Consider the following 21,999-nt stretch of genomic DNA (forward strand, 5'->3'; position numbering starts at 1 on the left):
CACCACTCCAGCTGCCCTTCCTTGCCCGTCCCGTCCCCCGGAGTGTGGTGGGCTCCCACCCTCACCCACGGGTCACCACTGGGCCACCCTGCTCCGCCCAGTGAGGTGCACCAGAGTGGCATAACCAACCTTCCCCACTTTCTGGCCCAGGCCCGTGAAGACGATGTCACCAAAGGCGTCTGTTGGCATCTCCTGCACGTGCTTCTTTGGGTCCCACTCCTTGCCCTGGAAGATGTGGGGCTTGGTGGCCTCCTCCACGTGCTGCTCCCGCGTGTAGCCACACTCACATACCACCTTCCTGCAAAGACAGCCACCAGCAGGAGTGAGGCGCCTGCTCCCTGGGGACAGAGGGCCCAGGGAGGGCCAGGACTTACGTGGCCAGCAGCCAGGAGGCTCCCTGCCTCCAGCCAGACAGCATCAGCAGGGCCCGGCGGGGAGGGAACCGCACCCCTCCTGCCAGCAGCCAGGAGCCGCGACCCCCCCCCCCCAGGCCAGGATCCTCCCTCAGGAGAGCTTCAGGTTAAGACGGAATCTTTTACTCCTTTCCTGCTATTCATTAGGGTTTCCGGAGCAAGAAGAGATCAACTCACTGCTCTTTATATCTCATTAAATTGAGAATCAACATATATTTTAGATTTCTGCTTTTGCTGCTAACAAATGACCTAGTTAACTAAATACAGAGTTCAAAGAAAAAAACCTAACCCAGATGAAACCGGACCCACGTAGCACAGGGCGAGCCGACTGAACCAACTAAACCGGGAGAAACAGAACCAGGTCCTGCCCCCTGTCCACTATGGGGTCCTGGGCGTTTCTGACTCTCAATTTCCCCATCATTACAATGGGAAATTAATACACTCCTGGCCGCCACCCTGCAAAATGTAGAGACCAAGGTAGACGGGGCAGGTTTAGGCCTGCGAGGATCTTGGCCAACACCCACAGGACCTCATTCTACGGATGGTGTCCTGGTCAAGGCAGGAACAAGTCCCTGGGATGAGGACCCAGAGGCTCTTGGCCTCTGAGGAGGTTAGAGCTCATCCCTGGTGTTCCCCAGGGGGCTAGAGCAGGGAGCTGCACCAGGACTGTTGACCAAATGAAGTGGTCAGAGACCCTCCAGAGCCCCACCTCAGCCTCTGTGTTTGCTGGTGTCAGGAGGCATGCCCAAGGTCAGAGGCAACCGTGACAAAACAGGAGGGAGAGATGCAGATGAGGGGCAGAGGTGCAGAAGGACAGGAGACACGCTGTGCCCAGCTGAGGGCCGTCAGGAGGGGGTGGAAACATTCCAGGCACATCAACAGACGTGTCCCCCAGCTGTGTGCTGGGAAGGACGGGCACAGCTCCTCTGCTCCTGTCTGTCTGCAGAACAGAGGGAGCTCTGATCCACTCCTAGGGCAGGGCAGTGCAGAGCACCTGGCCCCCTGACCGAGAGGGCAGAGAGACTGCAGGAGAGAGCTCAGGCAGCAGGCCTTCGGCCATCTCTAGGGGCCTGCCCCCCAGGCTAGCTCTGGGAACTGGTCCTAGCCCCCGTGTTCATGGGGGCCAGCCTGCTCCCACACCACGTGGTTCGTGCGGAACACCTATTTCCTTCTGGGAGTCGGCGATTTGGGTGTTTGCTGGCAAGAGCTACCTGACCAGCCCAGTGCCCACCTGGGCTGCGGCCAACTATCCACAAGTTGCTCCCACTCACCTCTGGAGCAGGGAGTTTTGCTGATAGGAACCTCAGCCCTGACCACAACCACAGAGGCCCTCGAGTCTCAGTGGGTCACTGAACATGTGGTATGGCCTAGGGGACCCAGAAGCAAGTGTTCACTGCCTTCCTTGGCCCCAATCCACAGCCCCTTTCTCCTGGGACCCGCCTGCCCCAAGGGATGGGGCTTCTCTTGTTCCACCTCTGAGCCAAGCCAGCTTTTGGGAGCAGCCGTGCATCCTCACTGGGTTTGTCGGGACCCTGCCTATGGGACCCCTTACCCTCTCCTACAGAGTGGCCCCCGTATCCATGGGGGGTGGGTTCCCGGACTCCCATAAAACCAGAGACACTCAAGTCCCTTTGACAAAATGGGCAGCATTTGCATAGAACCTCGCCATCCCCTGTGTGCTTTAAGTCAGCTGGGTTATTTATGACACCTGATGCAATGTAAACGCGATATAAATAGTCGATACACTGTATGGTTAAGACATGAAGACAAGAACAAAGCTGCAGTGTTCAGGCAGGTGGAATGTCTTTTTTCAAATGTTTTCCGTCTGAGGTTGGTTGAATGGATGAGAGACCTGGGACCGTGGAAAGCCCACCCTGCACCATCAGACCCAGTGGCAGTGAACTGGACACGCCTGTGAAGCGCCAGGAGTACTCAGAGAACTGGCCACAAAGCTATGAGGTGAGCTTGGTGGCAGATTTCTCACCCTCAAGGACCTGTCCCTGTCACCACCTGGGGAGAATTGTGGCTCTTATCTGGAGAGGAGCCAGGCTGGAGCAAGGTTGGTGTACAGGCACTCGCAGTGACCACACCTGGGCAAACCACAGGGCCTGGGGTGACATTATTGTGTCACGTCTGATTCTGCACCCTGCTCCTCTTCTTTCCCACCACAGGACACGGCTCCTTCTGTGTCGGCTTGTAAGTGGCAGCCAGATTGCCTGGCATAGAAAGTGACACTGCTTTGGTCCCAGGCTCAACAGAGCTTGCAACTAGCAGGACCGATACCTGCTGAGCCCCAGCCACAGGGCAGTGGCCACGGAGATAAGAGCAGAGGACACATGTGCAGGGGCTACTACTTCCCAGCTGGGTGGTCTAGGGGACCACATGGCAGAAGTGGCATATGCAACCAGCCTCCGAGGACTAGTGGGATTCCCCAGGGAGGACGGAGAGGAGCACGGAGATAGCCTCGTGGACCACACAGCAGGGCAGGGCTGGAGGGGAGGCACCCCAAGTGGGCAGTGCTGCCGGGTGCTCTGCAGTCCTGGGCACAGGAATGGACCTGCTATTTGCCCCACAATGCCCTTTGCTTACCAACTCATGGGCAGCCCCTGCTGGGGAGTTGTCCACCCAGCAGGGCATTGGATATGGGGTGGCGGCCCCACCCAAGCAGTGGGCTCCAGCTGGGAGAGGGGAAGGTAGCAGGGGCCCTTGTGGCAGCTGGGACTCTCTAGACTTTGGACCCTCGACCTCCAAGGGGGACTTGGACTGTGGACGTCCCCCAAGACCCTTTCCCATTCCTGGACGCCATAGCTCTCTCTTCCAGGGAAACAAGATGCTCTGGGGCAAGAGCTGGAGCCCCAACCTGGGCCTCAGTCCAGGGCAGCCACATCACCACCCTGGACAAGTCACCCAAACCCTCTGCCCTGGGGTCTCCCCATCTGCCAGGCAGGATGAGGCTCAGCCTGTTCCCCCCAAAGGCTCTGGGGGTGAAATGGAGATTCTTCAGGGTCTCTCAGCCTGGCCTGGACACAGGGCCCTTCCACGGGACCAGAGGAAGGAGAGGGAGGCCTCAGTCACAAAAGACAGCACTCACCCGGCATCAGACAGTTTGGAGCTTTCCACGAAATACAGGCATTCTTTCTTCTTGATGTTTTCAGGGATCCATGAACTGAGATTTTCTTGCTGGGGGTAAAGAGGACCCTTTGAGACCCAGAGCCCACCGACCACTCACCCCCACGGGTGCACAACCTCGACCAGGACTCTGCTGCCTGAGGACTCGTGAGGACTCAGGGCCACACTGAAGGTCAGGAGTGCCCTTGCCAAGGGCTTCTGGGCGTGGGTTCAGGAGAGAGGAATGAGCATTCGAGTAGGCACAGCACTGCCCAGTGCTCAGGCCAGCGTCACCTGGGAACCCCGCATGGGGGAGGCGCGAGGGTGAGAGCCTGGGCACCTGACTTGGGCCCCAATATGGGGAAACTGGCAGACCCCATGCTGCCTGCCTGACGTGGCAACTGCCCAACTCCAGCAGTGCTTTCAACACAGTGCAGATATGGAGCTGCCTGGGACCCGGGGGCCCTGCCCCAGGCAACCTGGTCAGGGATATGAAATCACTGGGGTGGGTAAGGAGAGGCAGGGGCTCCACAGTGCTAGTCAGGAGCTCAGCCTTCTCCCAGCGGCCTCGGAGCAGACAAGGGGAAATGGTTGTGTGATCGCAGAGGGTGAGTAAGCCTAGCCACCTCTCCTTCTCCCTGACTCTCCTCTCCCAAAGCACGTTTCTGGGCTGACCCCATGGTCAGCAGACCCCGTTCCAGGAAAGAAACATGCCATCTCTGTGGTCACATGAGGCTTGGTTGACCTGGCTGGTGGTGCATGGGCTGCTGCTGTGGTCACACAGGCTGGCTGCAGGTGGCCAGGCAGAAACCTACCTTTTCACTGCTGCTGAGGTGACACTGCAGTCTTCTGCTCTTGCAAAGGCTGCTGTGGCTTCGCCGGAGATGGGGGAGCATACCCAGATCAGCGACCCTCCTGGGTGGGACCCCGAAGCCCTCCTCCTGCTCAGAGCCAGCTCTCCTTGGGGCCAAAGGCTCCATCCTGGACCCCGACTCTGGCTTAACCCTGCTGCCTCCTCCCTAAGGAGGTTTGCAAGGCTGGGGTTTCTGGAAACACGCCACGGGAGGCTGTTGAAATAGATCAGAAAGAGGAAGAGGAGACGGATGTTCTGAAAGGACCCAGCCACATGTTTCTTCACAGGGGAGCCTCATCCGCTTCTCCCTCACTGGGTCACACGTTTTCCCAGCCTGCCGATTCTGTGGCCCAGCCAGGTCCCTGGGAGGCCTGGAAGGGTGGGGCTCCCCAGGCCCATTCACAGGGGCCTTCATGATGATTGCGACCTCAGATCCCTGTCCAGCTCCATCCCCCTGCTCCCTGTGTGAACTCAGGGGCACAGAAGGTGGCGGGAGGAAGTCGGAGCCTCTGCCCTGGGGTGCACCCTGGTCTCGTGTTTCCAGACATCCCTCTTTCGTTTTCTAAAAGGAAAGCCCCTGCTGCCCCAGGTCAGATTCGGGAAGCACTGCAGAGGCCAGGCTGGGGACAAGGGCACTGGCTAGGACAAGTCTCGTTTTCTTGAGGCCTTTCTCCCTGGCTGGGGTCTCCATTGCTAAAGCTCCAGAAGGCCACTGGGTGATTGTCTCATTTCCCACAACAGATGTGCCCACACCTGGGCCAGGCTGTCCCCAGGCGTCCTGTCAGTGCCATCTGTGAAGACAACCCAGCCTTCAGGAGGGAGGGCTGGCTACAAGTCTTGTCCCCCCGACCTGGAAGCCTTCTGGCCACATCACTTTCACCACACATGGTGACCTGGGCAGGCTGACCCCTACTTGTCCCTACTCCCTGAGTCCCTCACTCTCCAGGCCCACAGTTCAGGGTCAGGTCTTGGGGTTCAGCCACTGGTTGCTGACCGTGGCAGAGGCTCCTGGGCCACGGCTCTGCCTCCTCCTCCCCATGTACCCCGGGCCACCGCACTCCCAACCCTGGACCCGGGAAGGCAGCCAGCCACCAGGTGCCCTCTGCAGCTCTGAGATCAAGGAGCCACCTATTCCCCGGGTGGCCTTTTCAGAGCCCCCTGCTCCCCTGCAGAGCAGCCACCTGCCCCCCAACCCACTGCTGAGGGAGGCAGACACACAGGAGGTGTCCCCTCATGACAAAGAGGGAAAGCAGCCCATCCGCGCTAGCCCCTAGGGGCCTGGACTAGAGGCAGCTCCCTGAGATGAAGTGGGACAGAGCGCAGGACGGAGGACCCTGCCCGTGAGGACCCTGGAGGGCCTGCGTTCACTGCCCCGCTTTTCAGACTGCTGGCCACCCCCGCACATCTGTGGGGTCTCAAGCCCATTTCCTCCAACCCCAGCTGCAATCAGCCCTGGAGCACGTCCAGCCTCAGTGCCCCGACAGCAGTCCAGGTCAGAAGCCACACTGTAACCGCCAGCAGCGCACTGGCTCGCCCCTCCTGCCCACCTGTCCCGCTGCCCAACAGGAACCAGGGCAGCAGGGTGGGGAGGGAGAGCCCTGGACCCAGGGCTGGTAACAACCACGTGAAGGCCCTTCTCCCTTCTCTGGGTTCTTCTGTCCTCGGGGTCACAGGCTTTCTTCATGGACCACCTGACCCCTGCCACCCTGGTTGATAGCTAACTTCTCCACAGGCACCTAGACAGGTGTCTGTGTGGAGAGCACCGGGGGCAAACGTGTAGACAGGGGGTTCAACGGCACGCCTGCTTGGTCTCAGGACATTCCACACACGGCCGTAAATGCACCTGGCCAGGGCCTGACAGGAGCTGGAAGCTGCCATACTAGAGTAGGGAGGCATGGGTCACGGCCTGGGCTCTGCACAACAGTGCTGGCGGAGCCCCCAGGAAAGAGCCCAGCTGCTTGGGGGCAGGGCACTGCCACATCCTCCCCGAGTAGCCACAGAGCAGCAGCTCCCCAGCCCAGCCTGGCCTGGCAGACCACCCCCTCCATCAGAGACCGCAGACCTCATACAAACCCAGGGCTTCCTACCCCACCCCCAAAACAGAGTCACCAGGACATAGAAGGGGCACTGACTGGCCCCTTCACTGTAAACTCTGTGGCCTCTTGCCCTCTCTGGGAGGTCTCTGGGCATCCTCAACACCTGGCTGGAGAAGCACTGGGGAGACAGGGAATAGCTGAGCACAGGTGGAGGGCACAGGAAGCGGGTCCTGTGGTTTTGAGCCAGGATCCAGAGCAGGAATCCAGATTAACTGTGCCCTTCATCCTCCCACCCACCCCCTGCCAGGGCTGCACAGGGTCTGCAGACAGATGGCCTTGGAGGGCACTGAGACCAAGCGCGCGGTCCGCACTGCAGCGGGTGCCTCGGACCCCGCCCGCCAGCCCCTGAACTCACGGGCCCTGTGTCTCTGAAGGGTGCACCCTCCCCCACCCAGGCCCGCGCCCCTGCACCAGCGCCCAGACTGCGCCGCGCCCGAGCATCATTCCCGGCACCCTGCGCCCTACCCCCGCCTCCCGCTCCCTTGCACCCTGACAACCCCTCCCCGGCCCGTGCCTCCACCCGTCCCACACTCCCTACCCCTGGCTCGCGCCCCTGCACCTGCCGCGCTGGAGCCCCAGGGCACACGCACACCTGCCGGGAGGCTCCGCGTCCCCACTCACTCGCACCGCGGCGCAGGACCGCTGCCCCGGCCCTGCCGCGCCACCGGCATCTCCCCGCCGCCGAGCGTGCGTGCGCCCTGTATCCGGCGCAGTCGGAGTCACCCGCAGCGCACTCTGCGTCACTCAGCCGGGAAGAGTAGAGTCGTGAACAGTTCTCCCCAACCGCCCCACTTGCGGTTGGTCTCCGGTTCACCCTGGGACCTGGCACTCAAGCCTTCCCGGGGTCAGTGGCAAGTGTTTCTGGAAGGATACATGTGGACTGCAATGATTGTCTCCAAATCCTGAACCGCTCGGGGGAGGGGAGAGACAGGGCCGCCCCAGGAGCACCTGGGCAAGGGTGAGTGGCCCCACTATGGCCTCAGGAAGCCCTGCCCAAAGACCTTTGCAGCAGCCTCACACAGGTGGTGACCTGAAGCCAGAGACCATTCCCAGGGATTGAGACTGGGACCCCAAGAGTGGGGCTGCCCCGGGTCCTGCTTTCCAGGTCTGTCATACCGGGGATGGGCAGAAAAAGCCAGCAAGATCACGCTTACACAACCATCAGCCTCTGGCCATTGGGCTGCACTGCTGGGCTCCTGTGCCTAGCTGGGGGAATGTCAGGGACTGTGTTATCACAGTGGCTTTCCAAAGCAGCCAGGCCACCCAGATACCAATGTTTCACCCCACAGACCCATTCTGCCTTCTTCCCCAACATCAGCAGGAAATGCCCTGCTGGTACTCCTGAGCCCCGGTGGTCTCACAGTTAGGGAATGTAGAGGGTCCTGGAGTGTCTGATCCAGTGGTGGGGGGCGGGGGTCTGTCCACAGACTTCTGCCTGACTAGCCCCTCCTCTCCTTCCCTGGGAACACTGCCCACCTTCCAGACTCCTGCCCACAACCTACTCCTTGGCCTGTTCCTGCCCTCTGCAGGGGGCCAGTCAGCAGCGCCAGGCACCGGTGGCTCAGGGAGGTCCACACACTTGCCAGTTTCTATGACGCTGTGGGAAAGGTGTCACCCCTTGCTTAGTGCAGCACTTTATTGTGTTTTCAGGACACTGTGACACACTCGCAAACGTAACTGGGGCCTCTCCTCCAGAGCAGCTGGCACCGTGGACCTCAGAACAGGTAGTTGCACAAGTGAGTCTCCATGCCGTGGCTTTTCCTGAGGGCTGCACACTGCGAGGGCTCAGACCTCCAGCCCCTGCACCACTGTCTTCCCAGAGCCTGGCCAGTAGGAAGGGCTCCATGAGAGCCAGCTGCCACAGAGAGTCCTGACACCCGCCATGCCCCAGAGGGGAGTCTTAGACAGGAAGAAGATGGAGTCTGCCGTGTCAGTAAGCTCCATCCAGTGCTCCTTCCCCAGGTACCTGCTGGCCCGAGAGCCATCCACTAACTAAAACTCTGTGGGCAGTTAATATTTCATAAGGCAGTCATAACTACAGAGCCATCGGATGGACAACCTGGACTTTGGTTTCCAAGTATCCCAGGGCCTCTACGGGAGAGTCATTTAAGGTGAAGTGGTTAATCAACTGAGCATCTCTGATGAAACATCTGTGCCTGTGTTGCCCCAGAGAGTCTCCTTCATTTCTAGAGAAAAATCACATGCTTTACAAGAAGGCCACACAGTCTTCCAGAAGCCACTGCAATGGCAATTATGAAACATTCTTCCCATAAAAACAAAAGGGGCACCAACCATAAAGCAGGAAGGCAGCATGTTCTGATCTGCGTGGAGAACTGCCTCAGGTTCCGATGCAGGAAATGTCCAGCACAAGGAGTTTTTCATGGCATGGACATTATGCCCAAGATAAAAAGCCCCCTGCTTTGGCAGCAAGGAGAAAACCACAACTGGTGGGGAAAAAAAGAAAGTGATCTAACATACTCTGGTCACGTGGATGCACAGGAGCAAGGGAAAGCAGGCTGCTGGGTCCTGAGACCAGAGCAGAGGGAAAAGGGGGTGGGGTCTGAGGACAAAGGAGCACCCAGGAAACTTTTCCTGTGTCGGGATAGGTAATAACTACTGCAAACTTTACAAGCAGATCTTATGATCTCTGTGCAGCTGCACCCCTCTGCCTCTGCAGCAGTAAAGCAACCATAGGTAATGCAAAAATGGATTGGTGCCTCTGTGTGTCAATAAAACTTTATTTACAAATACAGGAGGAGAACCACATTTGGGGTTTGATCCATGGTCTAAAGAAGTGGACTTCAGTCTGGAACATCTTTATTTTCCTTCATCTCTGTGATCAGCAAGTCAACTTCATTCCAGAAACATCTCAGCAAAGAGAACTGCTCTTGCAATGTGTAGTGGCAAAGAAGAGCACCCCACAAGGGTTCAAAGTCAGCTCACGGCATGTTTTCTGGACTTCAATAACAGGTGGCACCTCTTTATAACTACAGTGACAGCAGAGCTGGGAGTGACCCAAGGCCAGAAAGATCTCTGAGGACACTCTGAATATAAATCAACAAACCTGAGCTGCTCTTCTTTCCCACCACAACTAGGATTTGCCCTGGAGGTCTAAAACACTGCTGTTCCTTCCTGACCCTGTGGCCACCGGTGTAGGTCATCTGGCAGCAGAGGGCAGGCAGGCCCACAGCTGGTTGAGCAGACCCTCCCTGCCGGGCTCTCCAGGTGCACTGTGGTTCTCACCACCACGCGTGGCGAGAAGGAACCTCATCCCTCGTGATGAACGATGGTGTGTGTGTGCCTCCCCATTCCCCAGTCCCCATGTGATGGCATTGAGTCCCTTTTGGAAGATATTAGGTTATGAGAGTGGGGCCCTCAACGTGGGATTAGCATCCTGATAAGAGCAGACACAGATGGCCTGCTAGTCTTTCTCTCCACCCCATGGGGACAGAGATAGCAGGTGGACCAGACACCAGCTCTACTGGCACCTTGACTTTGACTCCATCCTCCAGAACCTTGAGCAATAACTGTCTGTCACTTCAGCCCCCAGTCCATGGCACTCTGTTAAACTGAACTGAACAAAATGACATCCCCCACCCATTGAGGAGGGGCTGGGGCTCAGAGAAATGGAAAACTTGCCCAAGGCTCCCAGCTGGGAACTATCAGGTGACCCATCCAGCTTGCACCTGAAGGCAGCTGTGGACCCTGCATTGTCAGTGGGTCAGTGGAGGAGCAGTTCCCGAAGCCTCAGCCCTGTGCCAACTCAGGAAGGAGACAGGCTGCTGCCATCATGGCCTGCAGCCCACAGGAGACACCGTGAACAGAACACAAGCGGGAGAATCATCTCCAGTTGCAACAGATATCATGAAGAATCCAGAGGAGCTGGAGAGGAGCAGGCATGGTCCCAGGCCTGGCCGGAGGCCTTTCCGAGCAGTGACCTGGAGGAAGTGATGGCATGGCCACAGAACTGCCTGAGTATCTCTGGACACAGGTCAAAGCAAGCGCACAGGCTGGGGGTGGCACACATCTGCGCTTGGGGAACAACAGGAAGGCCAAGGTGGTGACAAGAGCCAGAGGTGGTGGCAAGAGAGAGTGGGCGGTAGGGCCAGCAATGCACGGAGTCCCTCCATCTGATGAGACCGTTGCCCAGGCATACTTAGGAGAGGTCCAAGCCAGGCCACCTGGCTCTGCTGCCCCAGAGTCCTTAGCCCTCAGAATTGGGAGAAAACAAATGCCTACAAGAGCTGCTGAGTTTTGGACAATTTGTCATGCAGCCACAGGAGGCTGACAGGCACCTAGAGAGGTGCAAGCTGGATGGGTCACCTGAGAGGCGAAGCGTGGGGGTCAACTCCAGGGGCTCTGCTGTAGGGACTCTGGGATCCCTGAGCAGGGAGCAGGAGGTGGCACTCGTGTGTCTTTGAACATGGTCCTCAGCACCCAGCCATGAGTGTCAGAACCCCATCCAGTGGCAAAGGGGAGTCCAGGCAGCCTAACTGGTGAGGAAAGAGGTGGCCTTCCATTCAGGCAGCCCTCATTCCCTGGGAAGCAGGCATTTTACCCTGGGAGGTTACTGGGCAGGGGGGAGGGTGCTCAGGGTCACCACCAGTATAGGACACAGGAGCAGGGGCAATGTCCATGACATAAGTGTGGCCATGGCCCCTCTGAGGCCAGGAGCCTTTATAGCTGTGCCACCCTGACACCTGGAGTCTGACCCAGGGACCCTCCCATTATCACCCAGTGATTAGTGGGAAGGGTGTGACCCAGGGCCAGCCTCCTAGGAATAAGGCAGGTCCAGGGAAGACATCAGCTCTGAGCTGCCAGGAGCTTCCTGGGCAGGGAGGTGGGTGACACACTGGGCCTGAAGCAGTTCAGCTGGCACCCAGCTGTGCACACTGACACCTGCTTCCTGTTCGTGTTCCAAGCCTCGCGTTCCAAGTTGGGCATGGCCTGTTCAGAGCAGCCCATGACTCAGATAGGACCAATCCCCAAACCTGGACTAGAGGAGTTCGGAAAAGCATTCTTTCTGCTGTACCCAAAGCAGTCAGGATGCACTCCGGGATCTGGAGGGCGGGGAGCATCAGAATGGGACTAACACAGGGGTGGGCAGAGCCCAGGCACTGAGCACAATGTCTGAGACCCTGGATGGAGCCATGCTTGAAGCCACAACCCTGGACATCTCAGGGATGGGAGTCAATGTTTCATTTTTGGTTTAGGCAAGTTTGGGTCACTCTTCTTGCCTATTTCAGAGAGACAAATCCCTTTTAAGCACTCTGACATTAGACATTTATTACAGGAATTGGACATCATGAGGGTGGCAGGATAGGAAAACAGGAAGCTAGAAGTTGGAGAATGTGGGGCCAGTCCCTAAGCAGCCCTCCTGAAGCAGGAAGCAGGTTGGAAGCAATTGCAGGGACACAGGGATTGGGGCATGTCCAACTCTGGAGGAAAGACCATCATGGGGCCTGGTGAGGACATCTGTGCCTGCCTGAGTTTGCAGTAAAGGATGCTGGTGGCCACACTGCTAGTGGACAGCAGGACCACAGAGAGGGGGAGGTGGCTGCAGATCAAGGAGCACACCACATATTCTATGCCTCTCCCTATCTCTAACCATGATGGCCTTCCTGTGTGACCACGGCTGCTGCTCCTGCGCCCTCCAAATATCACGCAACCTGTAATCCCAGCAATTCAGGAGGCTGAGGCAGGAGGATGGCAAGTTCAAAGCCAGTCTCAGCAACTTAGTGAGGCCCTTGACAACTTAAAATAATACATATCTCAAAATATTACATACATACAAAGGGCTGGGGATGTGGTTCAATGGTTAAGCGCCCCTCGGTTCAGTCTCTGGTTTAAAAAAAAAAAATCATATCTCATGCAACCTTTCAGGGTCAAGTCTAGCCTGGAGTTGTATAGGGAAGGGGTTCGGCAAAACGCAGCGGATCCCCAGCTACAGTACCCAAAGCCACAGAGTTTCTATTCAACACGTTAAGAGTCCACTCTAACAGAACCTGAATTCACCAGGACTTCCTCCCTCTAATCCCACGCCCTCAAGCAGCCACACAGACGCCGCAGGGCGGTACCCCATGGCCCAGGTGACGCTGTTTAAGTTGTCATCCTAAAAAGAACTGAGACAGGCTTTCCAGCATAAACGAGTTTGCGGTAGCCTGACTGCAACCCGAGAGGCGCGCCGGACAGCTGCTAGGCACATCCCAGGGGCTGGCCGGGGAAAGGCTTCTCAACACCAGAATCCAGGCGAAGTGTTCGCAGCACATCTCCCGGTTACAGAGAGTGAGCGGGGCCCGGCGGGAGCGCGCCGGAGCCGACGCCCTAGCAGGGCACCTGCGCCTCCGCGGGGCGTCTGCACCTTTCCTGAAAGCGGAGGAAACCTGCGCACCGCGCCGCGCTGCCCCGGCCTCGTTTCGCAGTTTAAGTCGCGTAGGTCAGAGCAGCGACGGGACCGCCCTCTCCATGCCCGGCCGCGGTTCTGCAACCGGAAAGCACCCCACCGAGCGCCGCCTACCGCGCGCACTGGTACCGCGTCAGAACACGTCAGAACCCAGCGCCACGCACACACGCCGGGTCCTCAAGTGACCAGGGGGCGGGGCGAACGAGGGGGGCGGAGCCAGCGCTCTGCGGGAGCCCAGGGGCCCTCACTGCGCCGGCGCGGGACCGCCCACTCGCCCGTTGCCAATGGGCTCGCAGCACCCGCCCCTGACGACGCAAGCTCCGCCCCCTAGAGACGCGCCGCCACGGAGCCGTCATCGCCGGCCGCGAGGAGCTGGGGGCGAGGGACTAGGAGCGACCCCAGGAAGGGTGAGGGGTGAGGGGCGACGGCCGGGACCTGGTCCGCGCCACGCGGCCGCCATGAAACTGACACGGAAGATGGTCCTGTCCCGGGCCAAGGCCTCGGAGCTGCACAGCGTGCGGAAGCTCAACTGCTGGTGAGGCTGGGGCCACAGGCGCTGCCCGCGTGCGGCGTGTCCACCGGGGCGCGGGGCGGGAAGTCTGGCCATCAGCGACATCCTCCCGGGGTATCCGCCGCGGCTTGCCTGGCCGTGGCTGCGCAAGCCCTGGTGATCAGGGGCAAAGGTCACTCCAGAGCTTTCACCCGCCCCCCACCCCTGTACCCCCTGGAGCAGGTCTGCATCGCCCCCCAGTCTCCACACGCTGCCCTAGCCTGACACAGCCCAAATTGCCCTTTGGACTAGCTGAGTAACTTTCAGGTGGCTTTAGGGCACATGGCCTCTCTGTAGATGTGTTGATATTGGAAGGTGCCACCAGTCATTGAGTACCAGGTCTGCTGATGAGGTGGAAGGCCAAGATGATTGCTACCTTTTCTAGAGAGAGGGAGAGAACTGAGCTTGTAAAGTCACTGAGCTCCTTGGTTACTAGATACTGGGGGAATGCTGTGCCCAAGCGACCCTCTCTGGGGGTGGCAGCAAGGGGGGGGACACAGATGCGATGGGGTTCATGTGGACTTAAAGGCAGGCAGCTGAGTCTGGCTTGGCCAAGGAAGACCAGAGCTTCCAGAGCAGGAGCCTGCACTTGGGTCCTGAGCGAACTACAGGTGTTCCCGGGGACTCAGGAGGCTCCTCCACCCAATGCAGCCGGGAGGGGGCTACATAAGGGCAGACCCTTGCTCCTGGTGGTGTCAGCAAACCAACCGGAGTGGTTCAGCTCTGCTGTGTTAATTAAAGTCTTGCTCTCTGCCGGGCACATCTGGTGCTTTGGCCACAGTTTCCCTTCTGCCCTTGGCTCTCAGCAATGCCTTTCTTTGTTTGGCACGTGGTGGTCAATGCTTTCTCTGTGCAGGAGAAACAACAGTCCCATTGCAGGCCTTTGACGCTGGCTTCATAAGTTGCATGTTTAGCCTTTAGATGTGGCCTTTCATGAAGATTCCCTTGTGTACACCAGTGAGGGACATTAACCTTCTGCTGTTCAGCCACTGAGAACACTAAGTAAATCTTTTTGTGTCTTATAATGGGTGCAACTCCTACTGCTCCTTAATCTGAAAAACATTCCCTGGCACCAACCTCATCGTTTTGACACATTTTCCAGTTATCTAGGTAAACTTTCTTTTTTACTGTGCCATCAAAATTATAGAATCTTAAGGCTAGTGGTCATCAATTTTTGGATTTTTTAAAAATATGTAGATTATTTTAGCTGTAGCAACCCATGAATAGGCTATGAAGGTTCCTGGTACTAACTGTTCACCTCTAAGGAGCAGAATACAGATTTTATTTTATTTATTTTTTTAGTTGTCAATGGACCTTTATTTTTTACATGAGGTGCTGAGAGTTGAACCCAGGGCCTCACACATGCTAGGCAAGCATTATACCACAGAGCCATAACCCCAGCCTGAAATTCTTGTTTTTTATATTCTGTTTATATTCAACTCCAATAAGATTAAAGTATGTCTTTTCTTTCCCCAGGGGCAGCCGTCTCACTGATGTGAGTATTGCCTTGATCGTCTCCAAATGGTCCCCCCCCAAGAGCTGTAAAGAGAATTGTTAAAGCAGCAGAGCTAAGGCTGTCCTTCCGTGCCATCCCTTGCTGGTCCTATCAGAGGAGCAGTCACAGCGTACTTTGGGAAGCAGTCCTGGGAGGACTGGTTTTCCTCTGAGGAGACGTATGGTCATCAGGGGCTCTATGCATGGCTTCCTCTTGGTCAGTGCCGGCTTCAGGCCCCGAGCCCACTCCACAGCAGGCCGAGAGCAGCCAGGGGTGGGGAGCTGGAGCCTGTGGGTCTATGAAGACCTGAACGTGGCAACTGGCATACAGCCCTGCAGCAGCTGCCCAGTTCCCTGGGATGGATGGTGCTGCTATGGTCTGAGACCCAGATTCAAGGCTGGCTCTGGGGACAGGAGGGGCTCGTTTCCTTTCTTTTACCTCAGGGACAGTCAGTAGAAAGGTCCTCAGACCCAGTAGAAGGTATCTTGAGGTCCCCTGACCTGATGACCTTTGAGGCATGTAAATGAGTAGTGTTCTGTCTCTGCAGCCAATAGCATTTGATGTCAATGACATTGTTCTAAAATGTCACAGCACAAGTTTCCCCTTTAGTGAGGGAAGATCTGGGCAGCACAGGACAGCATGACACTGAGCCCAGAATGCCCCATAGAGTCCTTTTGAGAGCTTGGCTGGGCCAGGTCATGGACCCTGGGTTCCACGGTGCAGTAGACCAAGGCTCTGACAGATTTCTCCACTGGCCTGGAAGAAGTGACATCAGGCACCAGTGCCAAGTGATATTTGCCAGCCGTGTTCATTTCCTCCCTAGATTTCCATATGCCGGGAGATGCCCAGCCTGGAGGTGATCACGCTCAGGTACCTGGCCCTGTGTTGCTCTAGTCCCTGAGGTGTGGAAGCTGGGGATGGCTTCATGTGCCTCCCGTGGGACCAAGTGATGAGGGACAACCTGGAAACTCAGCAGAGTCTGGGAGGGTGGCTTCTGGAGGGGAGGGCGCCAGATTCCCCGTGCACCCCCAGCGCCTCCTGATAATGAGCCCTGGCCTGCCCTGGCCTGCCCTCACCATGGCCAGGTCTACCCCCAGGGACCTAGTGTCCCAATTTTTCTGCCTTCCTGGTTGAATCACCTCCAGGAGCTCACCAGTTTCCCTGCATCCCAGGGCCTCTCCCTGGTGAGAGTTCCCTCTTGGACTCCAGCCGACTAAGGAAACCTTGACTATCACAACCTTGAAGCCAAATGTCGTTGCTGGCATTTCAGGCAGTCGGGGAGTGCTTGAGGGGAAGAGCAGAGCTCCCCGTGGCCCCTGACTCCCTCCTGCCCACTCGGATACTTTAGAGGGGCTGCCTGCAGACACTGGGTGGGTTCTGTGGTCGGCGTGTTGCCACTGCCCTTTCCTGGGGTGTGCCCCACACAGGGCAGCCCCCAGGAAGGAGTGCTGCAGGTAGGACTGGCACATCAGGCTGGGCCCCTGCTCAGGATGCAGGAGGATGCGCGGCCACCCTTAGCTGAGCACCTGGGCGCGAAGGCACTGTTAATTGTAGAGGTGGGGTGGACACCTTCAGGGGTCTGCTCTGTTTTCTGCTTCTCTAATGTGTTCATTCCAGAGGGAATGGACATTACGCCCACGCCTTTGTTCCCCTTAATCCGGGGGTTCGTTGCTGAGGGGGTGGCATCTGTCACCTTGGCAAACAGTCCAGGAGACTGAACACAGGAGTGGGAGTCCCTCCCACTTAATCCGGGGGTTCGTTGTTTGGGTGGCTCAGAGCCCATGTGTAGGTTTTGCCAGGCACTCTGGCCACTGCTGGCTTTGGGGCTAAATGATGGATCCCTCAGGGGACTTAGTGTCCTCACCTACAGAGGAAGGCGAAGCACCTCCCCTCCCACAGGAGTGCAGAGGAGGGGCGGCAGGAGCAGTTCCTGCGTGGCCAGCCACCACTGTGCCTCCACGAAAGGGCCTTGTACCTAAAGCTTTCTCCCCTGCTGGGGTCTTCGCTGACCTTGACTCCAGGGGTAAGGTAGGTGGGTGGCTGCAGCCCCAGGAGGTGCTCATGAACGAGGTGGGACCCATGGCCACAGAGGTCCCTACCTGCCTGGAAGCCACCCCACTCAGGGCACTGCCTGTCCTGGTCCTCAGCGTCAACAGCGTCTCCACCCTGGAGCCTGTGAGCCGCTGCCGGCGCCTGAGCGAGCTGTACGTGAGGCGGAACCGCATCCCCAGCCTGGACGAGCTCTTCTACCTGAAGGACCTGCCGCACCTCAGGGTGCTGTGGCTGGCCGAGAACCCGTGCTGCGGCTCCAGCCCCCACCTCTACCGGATGACCGTGCTGCGCAACCTTCCTGGCCTGCAGAAGCTGGACAACCAAGGTGAGTGTCCCTGCCCGGTGGCCGCCACATAGCATGTGGAAGCAGACCCTGGTGGGAGGTCTGCCTGCCTCCTTCTCTCTTCTGTAATCCCCGGTACTCTGGTCTCCTCTGTCACACGGCAGCTCTGACACTGCTTGTCCCCTCTCAGGTGTCAGTGTCACCTGACTGGATGCAGTACAGGTGCCCATCTGAGAACTGGGGTGCGTTACCACTGAGCCGCACCACTGTCCATTTTTATTTGTTATTTTGGGGCAGTTTTGCTAAGTTGCCCGGGCTGGCCTTGAACTTCTGATCGTCCTGCCTCAGTCTCCCAGGTAGCTGGGGTCACAGGTGTTGCACACTGTGCCCAGCCCAGTCTGTTCTTTCTTCAGGCCTGCCTTTTGGGCTGGGGGCCAGCTCTGACAAAGCCCCTGCTCAGCACACGCAAAGCTCCCAGCACCACACACGCAAAAAGAATGAAAGAAAAACTGTTGTCTTGATAGGGGTTTCTGCTCCCAGCAGATGCTGGAATTGACCCAAGCAGTCCCTGGCCACTGACTGAGGTGCGGAGGGCAAGACTGACCGTCAGTGGACAGAGCCTGCCTACATCAGAAGCAGGCTGTGCTGGAGGCCCCAGTGGGCCCAGGGCCTGCAGTGTGTGTGACTGGGGAGGAGGCTGTCGGATGCCCTTGCTTCCCTGTCCTTCATCCCGCAGCGGTGACTGAAGAAGAGCTGGCCCGGGCGCTGACAGAGGGAGACGAGATCACCGCTGCCCCAGAGAGAGAGGGCATGGGCAATGGCCACCCGGAGCCCCCCTGCACGCTGAGCTCCATCAGCTCCAGCCAGGAGACCAGTCAGGACCCGCTGAGCTACGTCGAGGAGGCAGAGTGAGGCTGGAGGGGAGTGGGCCTCCTCCCGGGTCCTCGGGAGTCCCAGGGGCTTGCTGTGTTCCTGTCTGGAAAGTGAGGGGGGCGTTTCTGGGTGGCTTCTCTTTTCTCTGGAGTGACTCCCAGTACTTCCAGTGCTGACTCATAGAACTCACACGTTCCAGGGAGCAGGAGGCCACTGTTCCTGGGAGGCCTGCTGGCCTACGGCTCCCCTGACCTACGGCACTTAGTGGCTCCGGGGGGCAGCCTGCTGCTCTTGTGGTCCTATGAGAGCGGCCCAGGCGGAGCTCCACTCAGCAGGCCAGGCCCCTGCCCCCACTGTGTGAGTGCGTTTGGAATGAGCTCTGTGGTGGACGGCTGCAGGCCAGCACTGGTGCCTTGACCCCTGCAGGGTCAGGGTCATAGTGGGCTGGGGTTCTCGGCCCTAGGCCCTGGCAGTTTGGAGACCAGGTGCAGTAATGAGGCTGCCTCAGAGCCGCCTCAGGAGCTGCACAGGAGCCACCTGGAAAGTCCCCGGACTGGGGTTGGCCTTCCTTCCACTTCCTGCAATGGCGGAGGGACTCCCACTCCTGTGTTCAGTCTCCTGGACTGTTTGCCAAGGTGACAGATGCCACCCCCTCAGGCCCTCCCCTCCCCTCTCACCAGCAGCAGCCAGGGCCACCTCAGCCTGAAGCCCTCTGCCAAGGACCAGTTTCCATCCTTCTCACAGAGGGACATTTCAAGCAGCCACAAGAACAGGGTGAGTGATACAGGCCACCCTGGCCAGATAGCTGCTGCCCACCCCCCCTAGAATGCAGGCATTGTGGGGAGAGCGGCTGGCAACAAGGTGGGACAGCGCACCCAGCCCCAGGGCCAGGGCGGGGGCCTGGTTCAGATCTGAGCCTATTGATGTGGCTAAGGAGGCAGGTGTGCGAGGCCAGGGCTGGGTCAGTGCCAGCGGAGGAGCGGGACACTCCCTCTGTTTTGTGTTAGCCCCAGACACCTGCTGCCCACAGAGTCCTTTCCCCTTTCCTGTCCCGATGGGGCTGGACGCGGTGTCAGTGCCCGATCTCCAATAACAGAGCCTGGGTTGGTGACCTAAGAAAGTCAAGTGGGCAACGTGGTGAGAGTCCAGGCAGCTTCCAGGGCTCCTGCCCAGTTCCCGCCTGCCGCCCACGGCATCTGGCTTGTCCTGCGATTCCTTCCCCTCTCCACTCCGAGAAGGAGAGAGGTGTTTCTTCCCTCATGTGTCATTTTATTAGGGACAGGCAGCTTTCAGGTCCCCCTGCCCCCAGCAGCTGTGCTCACCAGCCCGAGGTGTGGTGTGCGGAGCCCGAGCCAGCCCTGGGCAGTTAGCCCAGGACCAGGGCCCTGCCCCAGCCTACACCTAGGTCATGAGGAAGCCACACCGCTGAGCAGAGCTGGGGCCAAGAGGGAGCGACAGCCCAGCAGTGCTCCCCATGCCCAGCGTCAGCCCTGCAGGGCCTGGTCTGCCTGTGGGCTCACAGATGTCCTGTCCAGGAGGCCGGCAGTTGACGGGCAGGGGCACCTGACATCACAGATCAGGGCTCTTTCACTCAGTCACAGTGACCCCCTCAAGCTACAGTTGGTGGGAGGAGCAGAGACGCAGACCGAGGGCCGCTCCTTGCAGGGCTCGCCATCACGACGGTGCTGGCCGCACCTCTGGGAAAGCACTCCCCAAGTAACAGAGCGACGTGGCCACACACTGAGGCCTGGGTGGGCAGCTGGGTCAGCCCAGCCTGTGGCCTGGTTTATTTGAGAAAAGTCGGGGAAACAGGGGTGTCATCCTTGCCACGGCCCCAAGCTCAGCTGCACTCACCCTTCTGACCAGTGGGAGCCCCAGGTCACCAGCCCTCAGAACCCCTCCTCCTCCACTCTACGTGTGAGCTCCATCTCCCACGTGTGGCTGGGAGCCACCGGGTACAATTCCAAGCCTGTCCCCACAGACCCCCCTGCAATGTAGGCCGGTGACAGAAGTGTTGTCCACAAGTGCATGGCAAGGTCCTTGGGTCACACACTTGCCCCTGAGAGGAAGATGGGTGGTCTTGTCCTCTCCAGCCTGCCTCAGGTGGCCCTGCCCCTGCAAGCATGTCCAGCAAGGACACAGATGGCTCCAGGTCCCCATGGGGTGGTGCAGGTGTCAGGGTCAGCGCAGGTCCTTCATCCTGGTGTGCAGGAGGTGTGCAGACACCTCCCTCCTCTGTTGTCAGAGCGGCCCTGTCCCCTCTTGGGAATACAGACAGCTGTGGGTGGGTCAGTGGGTGCCCTCTGTGCCTTGGTCCCCTGCTGAAGCAAGGGCACAGACTGAGGGCTGGTGGGCCAGGGTGCAGCAGCACGTTGGTGTCCTCTGTGGACTCTCCCCACGGTGCTCTGTGCGGTTGGCCGCCTGGAGGGAGCTGCCCCAAGCTGCTGAGCCCTGAGGGGTACCGCTGGCCAGGCCCCAGGTCAGCAACTCTCCTGCCCCCAGAACGTGCTGACGGCCATCCTGTTGCTGCTGCGGGAGCTGGACACAGAGGGGCTGGAGACCATCCAGCAGGCTGTGGGCAGCCGACTCCAGGCCCCTCACCTGCAGGAGCTGCGGGAGGATACAGAGTGACCACCAGCACGGCCACAGCTTGGGCCCTCCATGCACTCCACCCCTGGACCCTGCTCCGTCCTCAAGCTTGGCCCCACCGGGAAAGTCTTCTCTGCTCGCCACACTAGGCGAGGTCAGGCAGGCCGACCCGGCTGCCTCAGACTGTCCCAGGACTTGCTCTGGGGCCTCCGGGTCTGGAGGCCTCCGCGGGCTGTGCTCACCAATAAAGCTTGTTCCCGTCTGCCCTGGAAGCGGCATCCCCTGAGCGGCAGGTGCCACCTCGACCTCAGAGGTAAGTGCGTCTCGGCAGCTGAGGGAGTGTCCTCAGTCGCTGGGCAGGTCCTGCCACCCAGGGAGACTTCAGAGTGACGGCACCCTAGACAGCTGCCCCGCACCTCGCCGCACCACGGCCACCGCTGCCAGCCAAAGGCGGTTCCCACGGAAGGACGGGCAGGACAGCCGTCGCTTTTCTTTCTCTGACCCCTTTTAAGCACCCTGCAGCAGGAGGCAGCGGGTGCTGAGCCAGAGTGAGGGACATGGCCTCAGGCCACCAGTGTGGCCATGGGCAGGTAGGTGCAGGTTGCACCCACGCCTCCCTCTGGAAGGGTCCCAGGCCTTACAGGGTGCTGGGGGCCCAGTGGGAATGCCACAGCCTGGGGCCAGCCTGGTGTCCCCAGGACCAGGATGCATCCCACATATAAAGGAGCTGCGGGGTAGAAAGCCAGCCCAGATGGCGGGGCAGCTGCTGGGTGGAGAGCAAGTGTGCCCCTCTCCCGCCTGGGGCTGCGGCCACAGCCGTGAGGCAGTTGTCCCTGCACGACCGAGAGCACATGGGCTCATGGGCCAGCAATGGCCAGCATCCTGAAGGCCGGGGACTTGCAGATGACCATGCCATTACTTGGAAACTCATAGAGGCCCTTGTGCTGGACTTGTGGAGGGCCAGGGCGGAGGCAGGGACCTTTGTGGGTGGGTGACCTTGTACGTTCTTCAGGACGGATGTGACCTCTGAGGGTGGAAACCAAGGAGTCGCTGTGTTGGGGATGTCTGGTGTGGACACTTGACTTCCCAAGGTGCCAGAGGCTCTCAATAAAGCCATCATCTTTAGAACAGAGGGTCGTGTGAACTGAAGGAGGCCCTCCCCAACCCCCGCACGCCTGGCCACCTGGGTGCCTTGTGGGGTGGGCCTGCCCTAGCCTCCTCCTGCCCCACGTCCTTGCACACCGCTGCCAGCTCGCCCTCCCCTCTGCTACCCCTTGAGACCCT

The 21,999-nt window shown here is 59.0% G+C and overlaps 2 protein-coding genes across 6 annotated transcripts in view; one reads left to right on the forward strand and one right to left on the reverse strand.

The window, feature by feature from the left end:
• The window catches only part of Trpm2 (transient receptor potential cation channel subfamily M member 2), a 29,522-nt gene extending 22,376 nt beyond the window's left edge, over nucleotides 1–7,146 (reverse strand). Inside the window, exons 1-4 of the mRNA XM_071615763.1 lie at nucleotides 7,063–7,146; nucleotides 4,337–4,588; nucleotides 3,505–3,593; nucleotides 130–298 (exon numbers count right to left, since the gene is read on the reverse strand). Coding sequence (XP_071471864.1) covers nucleotides 130–298; nucleotides 3,505–3,593; nucleotides 4,337–4,501 — 423 coding nt within the window. The 5' untranslated portion in view covers nucleotides 4,502–4,588; nucleotides 7,063–7,146. The remainder of the gene's footprint in view (nucleotides 1–129; nucleotides 299–3,504; nucleotides 3,594–4,336; nucleotides 4,589–7,062) is intronic.
• A 5,998-nt stretch (nucleotides 7,147–13,144) lies between these two features.
• Nucleotides 13,145–21,843, forward strand: Cfap410 (cilia and flagella associated protein 410). 5 transcript variants are annotated; one of them, XM_071614979.1, is made up of 8 exons: nucleotides 13,145–13,408; nucleotides 14,900–14,918; nucleotides 15,742–15,788; nucleotides 16,818–16,946; nucleotides 17,066–17,295; nucleotides 17,990–18,161; nucleotides 18,810–18,900; nucleotides 20,599–21,843. In XM_071614979.1, the coding sequence occupies exons 1-8, from the start codon at nucleotides 13,158–13,160 to the stop codon at nucleotides 20,755–20,757; spliced, it is 1,098 nt and encodes a 365-aa protein (XP_071471080.1). In that variant the 5' UTR covers nucleotides 13,145–13,157; the 3' UTR covers nucleotides 20,758–21,843. The 5 variants fall into 5 exon arrangements, with proteins under 5 accessions (XP_071471080.1, XP_071471079.1, XP_071471082.1 ...); XM_071614978.1 differs by having other exon boundaries at nucleotides 13,147–13,408; nucleotides 18,807–18,900; XM_071614981.1 differs by having other exon boundaries at nucleotides 13,154–13,408; nucleotides 18,807–18,900; nucleotides 20,629–21,843.
• The last annotated feature ends 156 nt before the right edge of the window (nucleotides 21,844–21,999 follow it).

Source organism: Marmota flaviventris, chromosome 8 (genome assembly GCF_047511675.1).
Source record: "Marmota flaviventris isolate mMarFla1 chromosome 8, mMarFla1.hap1, whole genome shotgun sequence".
Taxonomy (NCBI): domain Eukaryota; kingdom Metazoa; phylum Chordata; class Mammalia; order Rodentia; family Sciuridae; genus Marmota; species Marmota flaviventris.